At 45.4% G+C, this 18,331-nt stretch overlaps 1 protein-coding gene across 1 annotated transcript; it reads left to right on the top strand.

Annotated features, from left to right (window-relative positions):
- The first annotated feature begins 7,394 nt into the window (after positions 1-7,394).
- S100B (S100 calcium binding protein B) lies at positions 7,395-15,375 on the top strand. Its single transcript, XM_049859336.1, has 3 exons — positions 7,395-7,500; positions 10,179-10,326; positions 13,610-15,375. The coding sequence occupies exons 2-3, from the start codon at positions 10,189-10,191 to the stop codon at positions 13,748-13,750; spliced, it is 279 nt and encodes a 92-aa protein (XP_049715293.1). The 5' UTR covers positions 7,395-7,500; positions 10,179-10,188; the 3' UTR covers positions 13,751-15,375.
- The last annotated feature ends 2,956 nt before the right edge of the window (positions 15,376-18,331 follow it).

The raw sequence follows: 18,331 nt of genomic DNA, 5'->3' as shown, positions 1-18,331 counted from the left end.
AACCCTGTATGTGTAGCGACCATACCAGGAAGGCTGTGAGAAACAACATTCCAGGGCACAGGTGAGCTAGGCTGGTGTGTGGACATGCAGAGGGAGTTGGGAGCTGATGTGAAGGCAGATTTTGAAGTGTGCAGTGTCCATGTCAGGAGAGCCATTGGAAGGTGGTCACCAGGACCAGGCCAGGCTGCAAGTTATGAAAGCCTGCCCTCTCTGGATGTGTGGCTAGAGCAGAGCTCAACCAGATATACCCACACACAAGTACTGCGGAAAGACTGTGAAACAGGAGAAAGACAAAGCAAAACACATTATACCGGAGCCAGAAAGAAAAGCCCCCTTCCTCCTGCAAAGTCCTTCCAACGCTCTTTACTAGCAAAGCTCAACATCATGCTTACTGTAAAGGAGAAATGATTAAAGAACCCAGTCATTAATGTAGGGCAAGTACCAAAGGGTGAATTTAGACCTGAGAACCCATAAATTGATAACTGGCATACCACCCCTTGGTTACTCAGCTTCCACAGGCAAACTTCTTACACACTTGAACTTCCTTATAACCAAAAAAGAAAAAAAAAGATACATTTCTACCTAAAAAGATACAGTTATCTTTTTTTTACAGGTAAATAAGCTCTCACCCTTCCCCAAATGGGAAAATGCACGTCCCAACAGACATCGTAACCACTGCCAGCTATGTTAATCACTCCTCATATATATTTATGGTCCCACTGAATATTCAGTTAACCTTTCAACTACTTGTCTATTAAAAGAAAAGGGAAATGGGAAGAAGAAGTAAGTGGTTAATATACAAAAATAAACACATATGTATAACAAACAAAATATGTGGTTACTAAAAAAAATCCAGTGCCGTCGAGTCGATTCCGACTCATAGCAACCCTATAGGACAGAGTAGAACTGCCCCATAGAGTTTCCAAGGAGGGCCTGGCGGATTCGAACTGCCGAACCTTTGGTTGGCAGCCATAGCACTTAACCACTATGCCACCAAGGTTTCCATGTAGTTAGTTACTACAGTCCTCATTTATATAAAGGGTCATGAGGTCATAGCTGATTCCTTCTTCAGCTATCCATTCCATATCTCTGGGTGCTTTATTGGGTACAGTGACCCAAATTTTCATTCCACATGGGTCTGAGTCTTCAATAGTCCTATCTTTGTTGTTGTAGATTTCTACTAACCTTTACCATTGGGCATGAAAGTAATAAGAGGTGCTTCAGAACATTCCCTGGGTTCCATACACAGTCCTCTTTGCTTCCATTGTATAGCAGTAACCCAGTCTCCCCTTGGTAACTGGCATCAATCTCTTGACCCAGTAGATTAACCCTTTTTGGCCTGTTGGTTCAGAGGGATAAGAAGCCCAAAATGGCCAGGTGGCAGTCTCAACTCCCAATTCAATGGAAGCATTCCTCTCTTGGAGACCAGGATCTCCAAACTATCTCAAAGTTGACAGGACAGGAAGCAAAAATACTGCAAATGGGTTATTAAGTGTGATAGTGAGAGGAAACACTCATGCTTCCACTCCTTGATTTCAAGACCCGTGTGTTCTGGCTATGCGAGACACAGCACCATACAAAACCAAAACTGTTGCTGTCGAATCCAACCGATGGCAACCTGCACGTGTTTCACAGTACAACCGTGCATGTACTACATCCTGTAAGATAGGACCATGTCCTTTATGAGTGTTGTCTCCCATTTAGTGCTCTTTAGTAAGTCATTCCAACTTTCAATTAGATCAGCCACTTCTGAGTTATGGAATATGTGGTAAGACCAGCTAATTTCATGGGCATGGGCCCATTGTTGCACTTTCTTAGCTGTAAAGTGAGGTCCTTGATCAGACATAATGCTGTCCAGGACGCCAGTGCAGTGGATAAGGCATTTTGTGAGGTCATGGGTGCTGGTACTGGCAGAGGCAATACGGACAGGGAAGTCAAGTCCATATCTAGAATATTTTATCTATTACAGTGAGGCTGAATCTCTGTCACTTCTATGATGGGAGAGGTCCAATGTAATTAACCCGCTGCCTGGTCACTCCAGGTGATGATGACATGTGGAGTACTCAGTGTTGGTCTCTACAACTGATAGACTCAGTAATCAGTGGTAGCAGTAGCCAGGCCAGCTTCGGCACGGTAAAGTCCATGTTGTTGAGCGCATGCACACCTCCATCCCTGCCGCCGTGACTACTTTCTTCATGGGACCATTAAGCAAGCACCGGGATGGCTGGAGTAAAAGGCTGACTAACATGCACAGGCGGATCAATATTCAGAGCCTCTTCTGCAGTGAATGCCCTTTGGCGGGCGTTCACATGGAACACAAATATCTTCACAGAATGAGCCCAGAGAGGTCCATCCACATGCCTTTCGCAGAGCCTTCTTCATCACCAATTTTCCAATCCTGTTCCTTCCAAGTCCTTGACCATCCAAACCATTAGCAACCGCTCATGAGTTAATGTAGTTCCACACTTCTGACTACTTCTCACTCCAGGCACAGTGGACCAAACATACTGCTGGAGTTTCTGCCCACTGGGAGGACTTACTTTCACCATTGTCCTTCAGTGTCACCCTTGAGTGGGGCTGTAGTGCTAACTACCCCTGTCCACTTTAGGCCCACTAGCTTATCATGCAGACCCATCTGCAAACCAGGCTCAAGTTTTTTCTTCCACAAACAGTTGTAAGGAACGCTGCAGGAGGTCATGGACATGGGTGAGAGAGGAGGCGATGTGACAGGAGTTGGTGTCAAAGGAGTCTGAGTCCCCTACTCATGCAACTGACTTGTACCTTTCTATTTGGCTAAGACCAGTGTCTTAGTCATCTAGTGCTGTCATAACAGAAATACTACAAGTGGTTGGCTTTAACAAAGAGAAATTTATTTTCTCATAGTCTAGTAGGTTACCAGTCCAAATTCAGGGCATTGGCTTCAGGGGAAGGCTTTCTCTCTCCGTCGCCTCTGGAGGAAGATCCTTGTCCTCAATCTTGCCATGGCCGAGAAGCTTCTCAGGCACAGGGACCCCAGGTCCAAAGGACGCTCTCTGCTCCCAGTGCTGCTTTCTTGGTGGTATGAGGTCCTCCGCTCTCTGCTTGCTTCCCTTTCACCTCTTGAGAGATAAAAGGTGGTGCAGGCCACACCCCAGGGAAACTCTCTTTACATTGGATCAGGTAGGTAAGCTGACTAAGGGTGGTATTACAATCCCACCTTAATCCTTTTAACATAAAATTACAATCACAAGATGGAGGACAATCACTCAATACTGGGAATCATGTCCTAACCAAGTTGATGCACACTTTTTGGGGGGACATTATTCAATCCATGACAATCAGTCTCTTATATACATTTGATGATAGATTGCTGATATGCACACTCAACCTTATGGCTAGGTGAGTCAGACAATCTTTGGGCTGTATAATCACCTGACGCACCACAGTCAGATGTTCTGTCTCTACTGAGTCCCTAGAGCAAGCCAGAAACTTTTTCTCAAAATGAGAAGAGTTAACTTCCAAAAAGAACATAGACTTGGTCCAAAGTCCTAGAGGCTTGTAGTGTGAGTCTCCTATTGGTGCTTGTCAGAGGATCCATACTGCATCCCTAGGCAGCACAAACACTTTGAATATCACTGGATCTGCTGGATCCTAAGGACCAAGTGGTAAAGCAACCTGTGCTAACCTAAACTTTCTCTGGTTCCCACTTGAAACTGCCAGGCTTATGAGTTGAAGTAGCAAACTCAAATGCAGTATATGTTGTACATAAAATCCCAAAAGCTCTACTAAGTGTTGTTCTTTTTCATGGTAGGTGGTGTAAGATGCAGCAAGTTATCTTTCACTTGGAGGAGATATCTTGGCATGTCTCAGACTGCTGAACTCCCCCTCAAGAGACTTCACTAGGTGGTGGGCCCCTAAATTTTCATGTGCTAATCTCCCATCCTCTATTTTTCATGTCTTACTAAAGCACCTACAGCAATTGCTACTTCCTGTTCATCGATCTAATCAGCATATTATCATGAATATAGTGGATCAGTGTGATGCTTTGTTAAACATTGAGATGATCAAGATCTCTGGACACTATACTATGGCAGAGAGCAAGAGAACTAGCATGTCCCCAAGGCAACACTGTGAGGGTATATTGTTGGCCCTTCTAGGTAAAAGAAACTGTCTCTGACGATCTTAGCAATTATGTGTGGAGAAAAAGGCATTAGTTAGATCAATAGCTGCATATCAAGCGCCAGGTCCTATGCTGACTTTCTCTAGTAAAGACACATCATCCGGCACAGCAGCTACAATTGGAGTTCTCACCCAATTACAATAAAACCACCCTGCGAGGCAGGACAGTGATCATTTCATTTTACAGAAAGATTTATTAATTTGCCCAAAGTCACACAAATGTTAAGTAGCATAGCTGAGATTCAAACCTAGCAGTTATATGAATCTGTGGGACCTTGGCGAGGCCGTAGATTTGGGTACTGTTCAGCACAGGGATGGGATGGTGACCAAAGAAAGCTCTCATGTCCTTCCCCATGCTCTTCTTCTAAAGGCCTTGTGTCTGTGTGTTCCTGTGGGGGCTGAGCGAAATCACTCTGAGGGCCCATAGCACTAGGGAGCCCTTCTCATCCAAGTGGGAGTTCCTCTTCCTGCCAGGTTGCCCCAGCACCACGTGCCTACCTCTCTGAAGAGCTTCCTCTCCCCCTTCTCCTCGTCTGCTCCTATAGACCCTGGGACAGGGCGAATGCTGTTGGCTATCCCAAGAAGTTGTGGTGTCTTGTCTCCAGAGGGCGGGCCTGCCTGGGTCCCCAGAGTTGAGCCCAACACCCTGCATACAGTAGGTGTGGAGTAGTTGGGTGAGTGTACTCCACAATTTTTCCTTTAACCCCTGCAGGAGTAGGCTGAATATTTTATGTGTATACTGTATGGTAAACTCAGAGTCTATGCTGCCGTTCTGGGGAAGTGGTTAAGGTTTGCAGGGTGGCCATTCCCACAGCTCCAGTGCCTGGCATGCAAGAGGTGACACACCGATGCTATGGGAGTGTAGGAGATTGGGTGGGGGTCTGGGTTGGGATAACTCAAGCCCCATGACTCACAGTTCTGTGCTATTTCCAGGGCACATTTATGGATGTTGAATAGTCAAGAATTTTCTGGTTAAAATAAATGACAAGAAAACAACTGTGTACACAGACATCTTTGTGCATTGGTACTTCACGGCCAGTTTGAACCTGAATGAGAAACAGAAGGAGAGCACTGATTCTGGTTCAGATATCCTATGGGGACCACGGACATACCTGATAAGTTTTGGGGCAATACCTTTGCATAATTTGTCAAAAGAAATGCCTACTTTTTGACAAGAACCCACAAACTGGATTTCTGTGTTTGCAGGTTGAGGTAGCGTGCTGTTAAAGCTGGGCAGTAGGATTGTAGGTGTGGTGGGGGGGTAGGTGGTTGTATTTCTCTTCCCTGTGACTGGTGTGGTGGGGCCTTCAGCAAGGGGCAGACCATCATTACTTCTCATCTTGGAAAGCAGAGTGTTTTGACAGGCTGTTTCTTTTTTTATTGTATTTTAGATGAAGGTTTGCAGAGCAAACTAGTTCACTTTAAACAGTTAATACACACATTGCTTTGTGACATTGGTTGCCAAACTGACAACATGTCAACACTCCCCCCTTCTCGACCTTGGGTTCCCCATTACCAGCTTTCCTGTCCCCTCCTGCCTTCTCAACCTTGTCCCTGGGCTGGTATGCCCATTTAGTCTCATTTTGTTTTATGGGCCTGTCTAATCTTCGGCTGACGGGTGAACCTCAGGAGTGACTTCAGTGCTGAGTTAAAAGGGTGTCTAGGGGCCATACTCTCAGTGTTTCTCCAGTCTGTGTCAGACCAGTAAGTCTGGTCTTTTTTGTGTATGTGTGTGAGTTAGAATTTTATTACACATTTTTCTCCAGCTCTGTCCAGGATCCTCTATTTTGATCCCTCTGACAGGACATTTCTAAGGTACTATCCAACTCTGAGGCAGCGGGTTGGGTGGGTATCCAACTATGACAGCCTCTGACAGTGGAGGGAGAGGCTTGGGGTACATCTTAGTCTTCTAGTGCTGCCATAATAGAAATACCACAAGTGGATGGCTTTAACAAAGAAAAAATTTTTTTCTCACAGTCTAGTAGGTTACAAGTTCAAATGCAGGGCGTTGGCTCCAGGGGAAGGCTTTCTCTCTCTGTGGGCTCTAGAGGAAGGTCCTTGTCCTCAGTATTCCCATGGTTGAGGAGCTTCTCAGGTACAGGGACCCCGTGTCCAAAGGATGCGCTGTGCTCCTGGTGCTGCTTTCTTGGTGGTATGAGGTCCCTAACCCTCTGCTTGCTTCCCTTTCATCTTTTGAGAGATAAAATGTGGCGCAGGCCACACCCCAGGGAGACTCCCTTTACACTGGATCTGAGTAAGGGCGGTGTTATAATACCACCCTAACCCTCTCGACATAAAATTACAATCACAAAATGGAGGACAACCACAGAATATTGGGAATCATGGCCTAGCCAAGTTAATACACAGATTTTTGGGGGGACATATTTCAATAATAAACAAGGATTTTCCCCTAAAAGCATCAAGCATCCATTATACCACATGTTTTGGTGGAGCCCCCTCCTTGCTGACAGTGGACTCAGTAGTTTCTGGAGGCAGCCGTGTTGGCTCCAGCCAGAGAAGCCCCCGCTGCCCTGACAGGGCATCACATCTCCAGGTGGAGGCCAGACCAGGGGAAGCTGTAGACAGGGGAGAGGGGCTCCATGGGCCTCACCATTATGGGAAGGGCTCTGGAAGACAGTTGAGGTTCATCTAAGGATTTCCAGTGATAACGATAGCAGAATAAAAAAAAAAAAATGGAAAATATACTCATCATGACTTATCATGGGCCATAGTGGACATATCATAAGAAAACTCTTAAAAATGAGCTTTTGTCTTTGGGAAAAGGATCTATTTTGGCTTTAGCTAGCTAGATGTTCGGTCCGCACCACGGAAATAAAAGAAGCCGGGCATTCACTCAGCAAACATTTATTGAGCGATGCCTGTGTGCTTAATCTCCTACATTCCGCCTGTACTTGGAAGCTTCTTGTTCTTGGCTGGACATTTGCTTTGTTTGAATTAATTAATCCATCTCGCTCTCTTTTCCCCACCCCCACACTGCTTTTGAGAGGAACATCAATATTCATGTAATTAAAAAAAAAAAAAACACAAAAAGCTGACTCCTGCTTCCTGCCCAACAGGGCTCTTTCTTTCCCTTGGCCCCTGCGCAGTCCTGGCTGTCCAGCAAGTCCCTGGGCGGTCGCTTGGTCAATGCAGCCCTGTGTGCCGGCCTGTCTGCCCCAGCCGCCTCCCCGCCCTTGGCCCCCATTGGCTGCCACTGCCTGCAGTGCGTCTGCACCAGGGTCCACTCCCCCTCCGCCTGGGAGGAAGGAATAAGAGCCTGCTTCTGTCTGCCACTCCTGCCACTCCGCTGCTGCAGCCAGAGACCACAAAACAGCAAAGCAGGTGAGGAAGGGCAGCTCTTTTCTGTCTTTGGAGAGAAGGGGGAAAGGGATGGGGCTAGGGGTTGGGTAGTGGCTAAAAGGCGTCCTTAAGATAACTGGCAGCATTTCAAAAGTGTCAACAGCACTGCATGCTTAAGTCTTAATTTTTGATCTTATTACTGCTTTGTGGACCCCTGAGGATGTCCACACTAGACAGCCAGAGGTGCGTTTTACTTGTTTCTGTGACCACGAATCAGAGAAGCCTCAGGTCTAAGGGCTTAGAAGCAATTGCTGACGTTTTCCCAGAGGTACAAATGCTTCTTCCCCAACTCTTCTCTAACTTTTTGTTCCCCACTGGGGCTCAGAATAGGAGCCCTAGTTGTGCAGTGGTTAAAGTGCTTGGCTGCTAACTGAAAGGTCAGAGGTTCGAATCCACCAGCCACTTCACTGCAGAAAGATGTGGCAGCCTGCTTTCATAAAGATTACAGCCTTAAAAAAACTATGGGGCAGTTCTACTCTGTCCTTTAGGGTCGCTATGAGTTGGGGCATTGGGTCTGGGGCTGAGAACAGTTTAGAACCTAATACCAGCTTAGCCTTGTATCATAAACAAATGTTTTATTTTCATCCTCCTTTTTACTTCTTCCATGGTCCTGGATAAGTTATTACTTCCTGGTTTTCTCATTTCCCTCGATTTGAAATGTCCATGTCCTGCTGGACACCACTCAGAAATTCCATGACAGTTGGGGAAGGTCTTCACAAATAAACAACGAATTGGGTCAAAAAGAAAAAAAAAAAAAAGCTTAGGTTTCTGGTGAGTTTTAGGGAACCCAGGTGGCGTAGTTGTGAAAAGCTATGGCTACTAACCAAAAGGTCAGCAGTTCGAATCCACCAGGCGCTTCTCGGAAACCCTATGGGGCAGTTCTACTCTGTCCTATAGGGTCGCTGTGAGTTGGAATCAACTTGACGGCAACAGGTTTGGTTTTTTTGGTGGGTTTTAACTTTCCTCAGTCTTACAATCCCTCAAAGAGGTAGAGCCCTTTAGAGTGGGCTCTCAGAGTGTATGTGATGTGTAGGTGTGTCTTCCTGAACAGCGGAAGCTCCAGAAGTCTCATTTCCAAAATAAAAAGATTAATGCAGAACTTTCCCAAAGGGAAGTGAGAAGGAAATATGGGTATTTGCTTGCAACTTTCTTAAAAGATAATCTTTACACCATCAACCGTTTCTTAAGTCACAGGGAAGAAAAAATGAATTTGCAGTAAGGTTAAGAAGAAAACTACATTTTATGGAGTTCTATAATTTTATAATATATGATGGAGCTCTGGCGGCACAGTCGTTAACAGCTTGGCTGCTAACCAAAAGGTTAGCAGTTCGAATCCACCAGCCACCCCTTGGGAATCCTTTGGGGCAGTTCTACTCTGCCCTATGGGGTCGCTGTAAGTTGGAATCGACTTGACAGCAACGGGATTGGTGTTCATATATGAAATATGTGTTTTTTGCCTTTTTTTTTAAAAACCCATTACTCATGCTTTAGAGGAAAATCATCGAACCTTCTCTTCCCCAAATCATCATGGACTTAAAGCAACATCAGGATGCAGCAAAAGTTTACTAGGTTTCTTAAAAAAAAAAAAAAATCAGTAGTTGAAAACTTGAGGGCAAAGAACGGGAAAGTATGAAATCTTAGAGATTTTAACTCATCTGAATTGTCTTATATATATGAAATACCTGATTCTTAGGGATTTAAGCAAAGTACCCTGGTTACTAATAGCGTGGCTTTGGCGAAGATCAGGCGAAGACAAAAATAACCTCAATCATGTTCCCTTTGGGAGATTAGAAATAAATAAGATTTTAAACTTTTATTTTAAGATGTAAATGATATATTCAACATGGGAGTGATTTTTCAACAGTGAAATTTATTTTTAGTTACAGCACTGCAAAGGTTTTTACTTGATTTAATGATTAGAATTCAAGGTCCAAAGTGGGTAAACGTCTCTGCCTGAGCTTCTCAGTTTTGTGAGACAATGAACCAGCCACCCTTTGTAAAGAGTGCCATGCTGCTGGGATTGAGGAAATAATTTCTCAATTCACTGGCCATGATATAAAGTACATGGTATGAGGGAAGCAGGAAACTTCTTGCTTTGGTATCTACAGAGAAACACTTCTTTCCAAGGTTTGTCCCAGTCACTTTCTTGAATAACCCACCATTTCCCCATTCACTTGGATAGGCGCCTTCATGAATACTAACGAAATGCTTGGGCTGCGGCTCAGCCTCCAGCTGCATTCTCTCTACGCCTCTGTCAGGACACACCAGTTCAATCGTTCAGACTTATAATACATTTTCGTTTCTGGTAGGTCAGGGTGCCTCTCGATATTCTTCTTTAAGAAAAAATAAATTGTGGCAATTCTACCATATTTATTTTTCCAGATGGATTTGACAACTGTTTTTTGTCATGTTGCTCACCTATAAAAAATTGCATTAAGATCTTTATTAAAAATGAGTTTAATTTTTATATTAATTCAGGGGAAAACAAGGTTCTATATTTATGTTCCTTAGAATCTTTTGGAAGGGCCTGCACTTTTCTTGTCAAATTTATTCTTAGATAAAATGTGTGTGACCCTGGATAGAGGTATCTGCAGACATTACGTTAAATGTTTTATGTCCAAACAAAACACAGCACATGAGAAGACATCTTTCCCTTGTAGAACCTGTAGGATGTCTGAGCTGGAGAAGGCTATGGTGTCCCTCATTGATGTTTTCCATCAATATTCTGGAAAGGAAGGTGACAAGCACAAGCTAAAGAAGTCTGAACTCAAGGAGCTCATCAACAATGAGCTTTCCCATTTTTTAGAGGTGAGTATTCCTTTGTGAAATCAACAGTTTATCCATCTTCCTTTTTGGGAACCGTGGTGGCGTAGTGGTTAAGAGCTACAGGTGCTAACCAAAACCCTGGCAGTTCGAATCCATCAGGCTCATTGGACACCCTGTGGGCAGTTTTACTCTGTCCCGTAGGGTCGCTGTGAGTCAAAATCAACTCGACCACAATGGGTTTGGTTTTTTTTTTTTCTACTTATAAAGCCACCTGTACACATTCTCTTCTGAGATGCCCTGAAGGTGATTCCAAATCTGTTTCAGGACTCCTGGGTTGCTTCTGAAAGCACAACTGACCCCTCATTACTGAGGCAGCTTAGAGGGGCCCCACTGTTTTCATTTTCTTGATTTGTCTTGTGTATAGTAGGTACATTAAGGAAAAACTGCTGTCTTAAAAGCAAAAGTATGGGTCCCAAATTATGTGACTTTTCCCTGAAAATCTAAGAATTTACAGCAATAATGATAGTAGAATGGAATGGAAAATATGCCCATGACATAACATGGGCCATAGCGAACATATCATAAGAAAACTTAAAAATGAGCTTTTGTCTTTGGGAAACGGATCTATTTGGGCTTCAGCTATATGTTCAGGACGCACCATGGAGATAAAAGATGCCAGACACTCAGCAAACATTTACTGAGTGGTGCCTGTGTTCAGTACTATGAGATATACACATGACGGACATGGCCTCTGCCTTCGGGGCACCCCAACTGGGCACATCAGTGAATAATTGTGATCCGGTCTACTGAGGGCATCAGAGAGGTCTGTGCATGTCCTTCAGAGCCCTGAGGTTGTGCCGGAGGCTCCACAGAGGAAGTGATGTTGGATGGAAAAACTGTCCTCAGTGTTGGCCCCTAACTTAGGAAACTAGGGTTCCTGAAGAGCCTTGCTCTTCCCCAGGCAGTTCACTTTCTGGCCTGAGGTGGAAGCATGTCCAGACACCTACACTGAGGGACGTATTTCCCTACCTGGACTGTCTCCACTGCCCCTTGGGTCAGCCATCTACCCAGTCTCTAGTACACACCAACCTTGCGCCCCTGGGTCAGCCGTCCACCCAGTCTCTACTACGCACCAACCTTGTGCCCTTGGGTCAGCCATCCACCCAGTCTCTACTACGCACCAACCTTGTACCCTTGGCAATAACTGTAATCCCCCCGTTCCCTGATGTTCCCTGAGGGTTCAGAACCTAAGCTGGCTCCTGTCACACTTTGAGCCAGATTGAAATACTTATGGTGCACACATGTGAGATATGTTTCCTGCCGATGAGGACTTTCCTGGATCACTAAGAGGAGACCTATGACATGCAGGAGAAATGGCTGGACAATGAACCAATGCACTAGAGTCTGACCAAATGCTAATTCTGGGGAAGACACAAGCACCAGGGCAGAGCCCTTCTACCTGGTGAAGAGAAGCTGACCTCCCCAAGTTAGGCCACTCAGTGCCAGACAATAAGCCCAGGGCACCAGTAGCCCTGGTTGCGCAATGGTTAGCACTGGGCTACTAACCGAAAGGTCAGTGGTTTGGGCCCACCCAGCAGCTCTGTGAGAGAAAAGACCTGGTGATCTCCTCCCATAAAGATTACAGCCTGGGAAATCCTATGGGGCTGTTCTACTCTGTCATATAGGGTCACTACGAGTTGGAATCAACTTGATGGCACACAACCACCACAAAAAAACCAGCAACAAAGACTACACATTGTCTGGGAGATTGGCTGGGGCCTTCCTGTTACTGCTCCCACCCCAATACTCCATAGTCGAGTGACTGGGACTTGCAGATGTGCCAGGGGCATCCCCAAGGCTCAGGCCCTGGGACTCTTTTTCTCAGGCATTCAAGTTGCCAGCTCTTCCACAGCATGATGTCATCTAGTCCCACCAGTTCTGCCTTCAGACTTAACAAGTCCCAGTTTCTCCTGTAAAAAGGATGAAATGAGACCCTGTCTGTCAAATGCTTAGCATGCAGTAAATGTTCAGTGGCGGTCCCTATTACCAGTTACTAATTTTAAAACACAGAAAAAGATTAGCATCTTGGAATCACCATTTAGAAAAGACAAATAATTCATGGTAAGTGTATCAAAAGGAGCCCTGGTGGTACCACGGTTCAGCACTCAGTTGCTAACCAAAAGGTTGGCGGTTTGAACCCACCAAGTGGCTCCATGGGAGAAAGACCTGGTGACCTGTTCCCGTATAGATTACAGTCTAGGAAACCCTACGGGGCAGTTCTACTCCGTCACATGGGGTCGCCGCAAGTCACATCGACTCTACAGCACATAACAACGAATGTCTTAGGGCATCATGAATTTGTTGGCCCAGTTTTACCGAGATAATTTCAGTTTAGAGGGAAATCTACAATATGATTGAAATTAATGTACTCCTCCCATTTACCTTTTAGCAGATGCTCATAGGTCCCACCCAAACCCCACTAGAACGGCAGCTTTTACATATTTATCTCATATATCTTATATTTATACGTGTATATTTTATATTCAAGGTAGCCTTTGTACATTAGAGTTGCTTCTTTGGGCCAAGCTCTCCTGCCCTGGGGATTTGTTATTCTGAACAATCTGCATTTATGTTCGTCTCCAGTCTCCAATGCCCACATTCTTTCTGCGTGGCATTGGTAACCCAGCACTGCAGTTGTTCCTCTGAGGCCTTGTACGTTACTTCAGAAGCAGAGCATTCACTTGGCTTCCGTGCTGGGCAGAAGGACTGTCAAGGAAAATTCTAATGACCCCTAGAAAACAACTCAAGAGGGAAAAAGAATGTAAGGAGTAAACAGATTTGGGCCGTGTCCCAGAGTAATTCTGGCCCCAGAGAAAACTTTCAGTGAATTAAAATCCGTTGACAGCCTTCACTTTATAGACTTCCACATAAACACCTGAAAACTTACAGGTACCAAAACCGCATTTTTTTCCTTCAAGACATCTGCATAGAACATGCGCTGGCTGATCTGGCCAGAGTTCCTTTTTCCAGGTGTTTTGTTTAACAACCTGTAGTTTTTCAGATCTTGGTTCTTCCACTCAGTCTTTGCAAGAAGCCCAGGTTCCACTGGACCTAAAATAAGGTGGAACAACATAGCACAGACCTCCACAGACTTCTGCCCAGTCAACAAAGGCCCTGGTGACAGAAGAAATTATTTCTGGTATTTTACATTTTATCTTAGGTTATTTTTAATAAAAATTATAAGACTCATCTAACCTTTAATCATGTTTTGGTAGCCCTAAATGCTACTTAAAAACAAATTGGGCAACTCCTTTTACTCTCTTAGGAAATCAAGGAGCAAGAGGTTGTGGACAAAGTCATGGAAACGCTGGACAGTGATGGAGACGGCGAATGTGACTTCCAGGAATTTATGGCATTCGTTGCCATGGTTACCACTGCCTGCCACGAGTTCTTTGAACATGAGTGAAATGGAGAAAGCAGCCAGCCTGTCCTTGTAACAGAGATGAAGGTCATACAAGGCAGCACAGAGCAGGGGCTTGCTGACTAGTAGGAGCAGAGCTTTTCAGGCGTGTTGTAGCTAATTAGGAAGCTTATTTGCTTTGTGAGTGAAAAAATGAAAACCTCTTTCCAAGGGTGGTTTTTAAAGCCCCACACTATTATTCTGCTATGTTATTAGGCACACACATAAGCTGACTGGTCCCAAGGACTCTTGGTAATAATATTTTGGGAAACTCAAGGCGTAGTTACAAAGCATGGGTTATAGAGGCTGCCACGGGCGTGTAGAATCCTAACTCAGAAAAACAAAACTGATGACCGAAAATGACTCTGGGGGCATTTGTGGTTTCCCTGGAGTCCCTGGGTGCTGTAAACAGTTATCGACTACTAACCGAAGGATTGGAGGTTAGAGTCTACCCACAGGTGCCTCAGTAGAAAGGCTTACTTTCGAAAAATCACCCACTGAAAACGCTGTGAAGCACAGTTCCACCCTGACATGCATGGGGTCACCACGAGTCAGAGTTTCCTCCACAGCAACAAGGCTGATTTTTGGCGAGGTTTCACCACACTTAAAAATACAAAGCCTTGTCCACCATCATCGAAAAGGCTGCCCTTCCTTAAATCTTCTCACCACTAGTGCAAATGAAACCTAAAATAGTGAGAGGGGCTGACTGTCCTGTTCCACCCACCCCAAAAAGCATAAACCCACCCAGAAAAGCACAGTCACATTTAATGCCTTTCCCCATGCTGAGCTGTGACTACAAGGTAAACAGCTAGTGCTCGTGGTTCTAAGGGGAAAGTGTGCTTCGTAAACCAACGCACGCCGACATTTTAACCCTGATTAGAAACGAGAATCAACATTCTACTTTCAGCAGAATTCTCCTTCTAAAAGGGTTCCATTTTGCTGATCTGTGTTGTTAGTTGCCATCGAGTTGGCTTAGACAATGGTGACCCTACGTAAAACAGAATGAACTATCGCCTAGCCCTGTGCTACCTTCATGATCGTTGGCATGTTTGAGGCAATTGTTGGGCTATCGTGTCAATCCATCTCATCGAGAGCTTCCCTCCTTTCTGCTGACCCTCTACGTTATCAAACTTGATGTCCTTTCCCTGGGATTAGTCTTTCCTGATATGTCTAAAGTAAGTGACTGTAGGACATACAGATAGAATGGGCTGGGCTCCGGACCTGAGTTGAGCTCTGTCTCTCTGGAGAAAGTAGATGTATGGCAAGCGATCTCATCTCCCTAGCCCCTTCCAGTCAGTAAAGTGACAGACCACGTGATTGTTCAGATGTGTTACTAGTGACTCAAGGGCACAGTTGATGTGTTTAGTTGGTTGGTGAATGTCATTCCTGTGTTGTTTGTGTGAGGAAAATGCTGCTCATCACTGTTGGTGAAATCAATGTACATGGAAAGCTAAACTTCATGTTTTGTATCCACAAATTCAAATAATTCATATAGTAAGTTATAAATATTAAAACTAACTTCCAGAAAAATCCAAATTAATTTAATCCAGCCTCCCTTCTTCTTTTTTTTTTTTTTTACGAGCATAGACTTGGAAACTCACAAATGCTTGTATTTGCATTAAATAAAAATAACGCTGTAACAATTCTCTGTAGCCATTATCTTTCGTGACCCAAGGGACAGATATAGCTCACTTACATTTTCTGGCTCTGATGTTTCTTGGGAAGCTGCTCTCCCACTGATAGTACAGGCAGGGATCTGTAAAATAGTTTAAAACCAGGGCTTTGAACCAGTTCTGCCTGGTTCAGTCATGGCCAAGGAAGCATTACCGGAACAGACTCAAATTTTTAGGTAGGGTGAACTGGAAAGATAACTGGAAAAAATTACAGATCAAAGACCTGCTAGAAACTTAATCTCCTTCCTAAAGAACAAGGGCAAAGTACCATCGCATAGCAACCAAATCTCTTGCCCTTGGACTTTGAGCATAGTCCGAATGAGCACTGCCCCACTCAAAGATGGCAGCACCCTGTTCAAAGATGGGGGCTGACTGCACCGCTTTGAACGCGTGTCGCTCTCTCTCCTACAGTACTGCCAACAGTCAAAGTTCACACATTAGGCTCCTGAAAGGGCTCATTACGCCTCCTCTGGGTCTCCCATCCCAAGGCTTCGACCTGTAATTTTTCCCATTCCGGGAGCTGTGCTGAATCTGCCAAACTGTAAAACTTCATCCATCGGTAGACTGGACACAACTGATCAAAGACTGTGCTTGAAGATATGTCAATTCAAACTGAAAAGCAAAGCAAAACAAACACCCCAAATTCGAAAACTGTGGGGTAATGACAAAATGTGTATCATACGTGTAATGGGAACACGAGAAGAGAGAAAAGAACAGAAGAAATCTGTGATGTAAATAGGTTCTAGCCCATGAAGCCATCCCTGCTGCTGCCCTGACATCCATTCACACCGCAAGTCCTTCTGAAAAGCTCCCGGACTGGCCTCCTCCCTCCAACCCTGCGGCATCCACCCTCCTAGTTGCCAACCCTGTCTCTCCATAGAGGCCCCAACTGCCCGCTCCCCTACTACTGTTCTTTCCTCTGCCTCTGCCTCTTCCATCCATGTACCTCACTCAGATCTTCCTGAAGCTTCAGTCGGGCTATGGGCCTCCTCTGCTGGATGCCCTCTGGTGCCCCCCACTGCACTGAGGAATAAAGCCCAGTCTCTCCAGCTGTCCCCAGGCTGCAACTTTGGGACCCTCAAGCCAGCTCCTCTGGCCCTTCGACTCCCTGTTCGTGCCCCCTCCCTACTCCCTCTCCTGGCTGACTCCTGTTGCACCTTCCAGCTCAGCTTGGCATCCTTCCCATGGACACCTTCTCCCCAGGGATAGGCAGTGCAGGGGCTTCATCTCCAAAGGGGGCTTCCTCCCTGGGGTGTTCCAGTATTGGCTGTACTCTGGCCTCAGGCCATTTGTAGGGGACAGCAGGGTCCCTAAAGTCTCAGCCTTACTTGGCTGTGACACTATCCAGGGGGATAGCTCCCTGGGGAGGGGGAAGCTGAATGGCACTGACTTCTCTGCAAAGAGGGGCTTAGGCTCTTCCACCTCACCCTGGCCCATTTCCCAGGGGTGGGGATGGTCTGCTGGGGCTGTGCCAGGTACAGAAAGTGAGGATCTCAGAGCTGGCGGGGTGTGCACTGGATGTAGGCAGCAGACCAGAGGCCTTGCAGGCAGCTTCCAGATGGGGGTCCAACATCCAGGGTCTCTGTGGCCATGGCACCCTCTCCCTGCATTGCTCAGGAGGTGCCCCATGATATGCTTTCCACGGATCCCCACAGCCCTAAAGGTGGCCGCAAGGACCATGACATGCTTGTGAGGTACTTGAAGCCAGTACCACCTCATGCAGGGCAAAGTCACCATCTCTGTGCTGAGCTACTCCTATTTCCCTTTTCAGAATCCCCCCACCCACCACAATGGTGGGCATGTGACTGTGTCGGACCAATCACAGCTCCTCTTCCTGATGATTGGCTTAGGGTGGGGCAAATATACATGTAGACCTCAGTGGATGGAAAACACAGGAATTAAATCAACTACTATCTGTGCAAAGAGACAACAGAAAAGCTCAATATCATCAGTCAGAGCTAGGCTTGTGGCCGCCCCGACTGTGAAACAGACCATCAATTTGCTCACTTGGAAGTGTAAGTCAAAGCTGAAGAAAATTAAAACAAGTCTACAGGAACCAAAATACAATCTTAAGAATATCCCACCTGAATACAGAGACCATCTCGAAAATATATTTGATGAATTAAAAACTAATGACCAGAGACCAGACGAGTTGAGGGATGACATCAAGGACAGCATGCACAAAGAAAGCAAAAGGTCATTAAAAAGACAGGAAAGAAAGAAAAGGCCAAAATGGATGTTGGAAGAGACTCTGAAACTTGCTCTTGAACACAGAGTAGCTAAATCGAATGGAAGAAATGATGAAGTAAAAGAGCTGAAAAGAAGATTCCAAAGGGCAGCTTGAGAAGACAGAGTATTATAATGAAACGTACAAAGACCTGGAGTTAGAAAACCAAAAGGGAAGAACATGTTTGGCATTTCTCAAGCTGAAAGAATTGAAGAAAAAATTCAAGCCTCGAGTTGCAATATGGATGGGCAAAATATTGAACGACACAGGAACCATCAAAAGATGGAGGGAACACACAGTCACCGTACCACAAAGAATTGGCACCCCTTGTGTGAAACCTGATTTACAAGAAAGCTAGGCTTAAGTTTCAGTAAAGACAAGTTTTAGCAGCATTGTACATTTGACCACCTGTGCCCAGAGGCGTATCAGTGTGCGACAGGTATGGTACCGGCCTTGTGTGAGGGGTGCCACTGAGCAGCTTCTGTTAACCCCGTATGGCTAGCGTCTTATCTATGGAAAATGGTGCCTGTGGCGATCCCTGGAATTGTGCCAGTGCCCAAACCTCTGACACCCATCTTTTAGGTGACTTTACCATACTATCTGTTCAAAAATATAGATCAGGCTCATTAATCTTTTAAGAAACCCATTTCTGTGCTTGAGGAAGGATGTTAGGCCCTACTGGGTTAA

The sequence above is a fragment of the Elephas maximus genome, chromosome 2 (genome assembly GCF_024166365.1).
Source record: "Elephas maximus indicus isolate mEleMax1 chromosome 2, mEleMax1 primary haplotype, whole genome shotgun sequence".
Lineage (NCBI taxonomy): Eukaryota > Metazoa > Chordata > Mammalia > Proboscidea > Elephantidae > Elephas > Elephas maximus.
This window is presented reverse-complemented; position numbering and strand designations above follow the sequence as displayed.

Bases quoted from the DNA above. Each gene is read 5' to 3' on its own strand.
- S100B (XM_049859336.1), top strand. From the start codon at position 10,189: ATGTCTGAGCTGGAGAAGGCTATGGTGTCCCTCATTGATGTTTTCCAT. The intron at 10,327-13,609 runs GTGAGTATTCCT...TTACTCTCTTAG, and splicing joins AGCTTTCCCATTTTTTAGAG to GAAATCAAGGAGCAAGAGGT.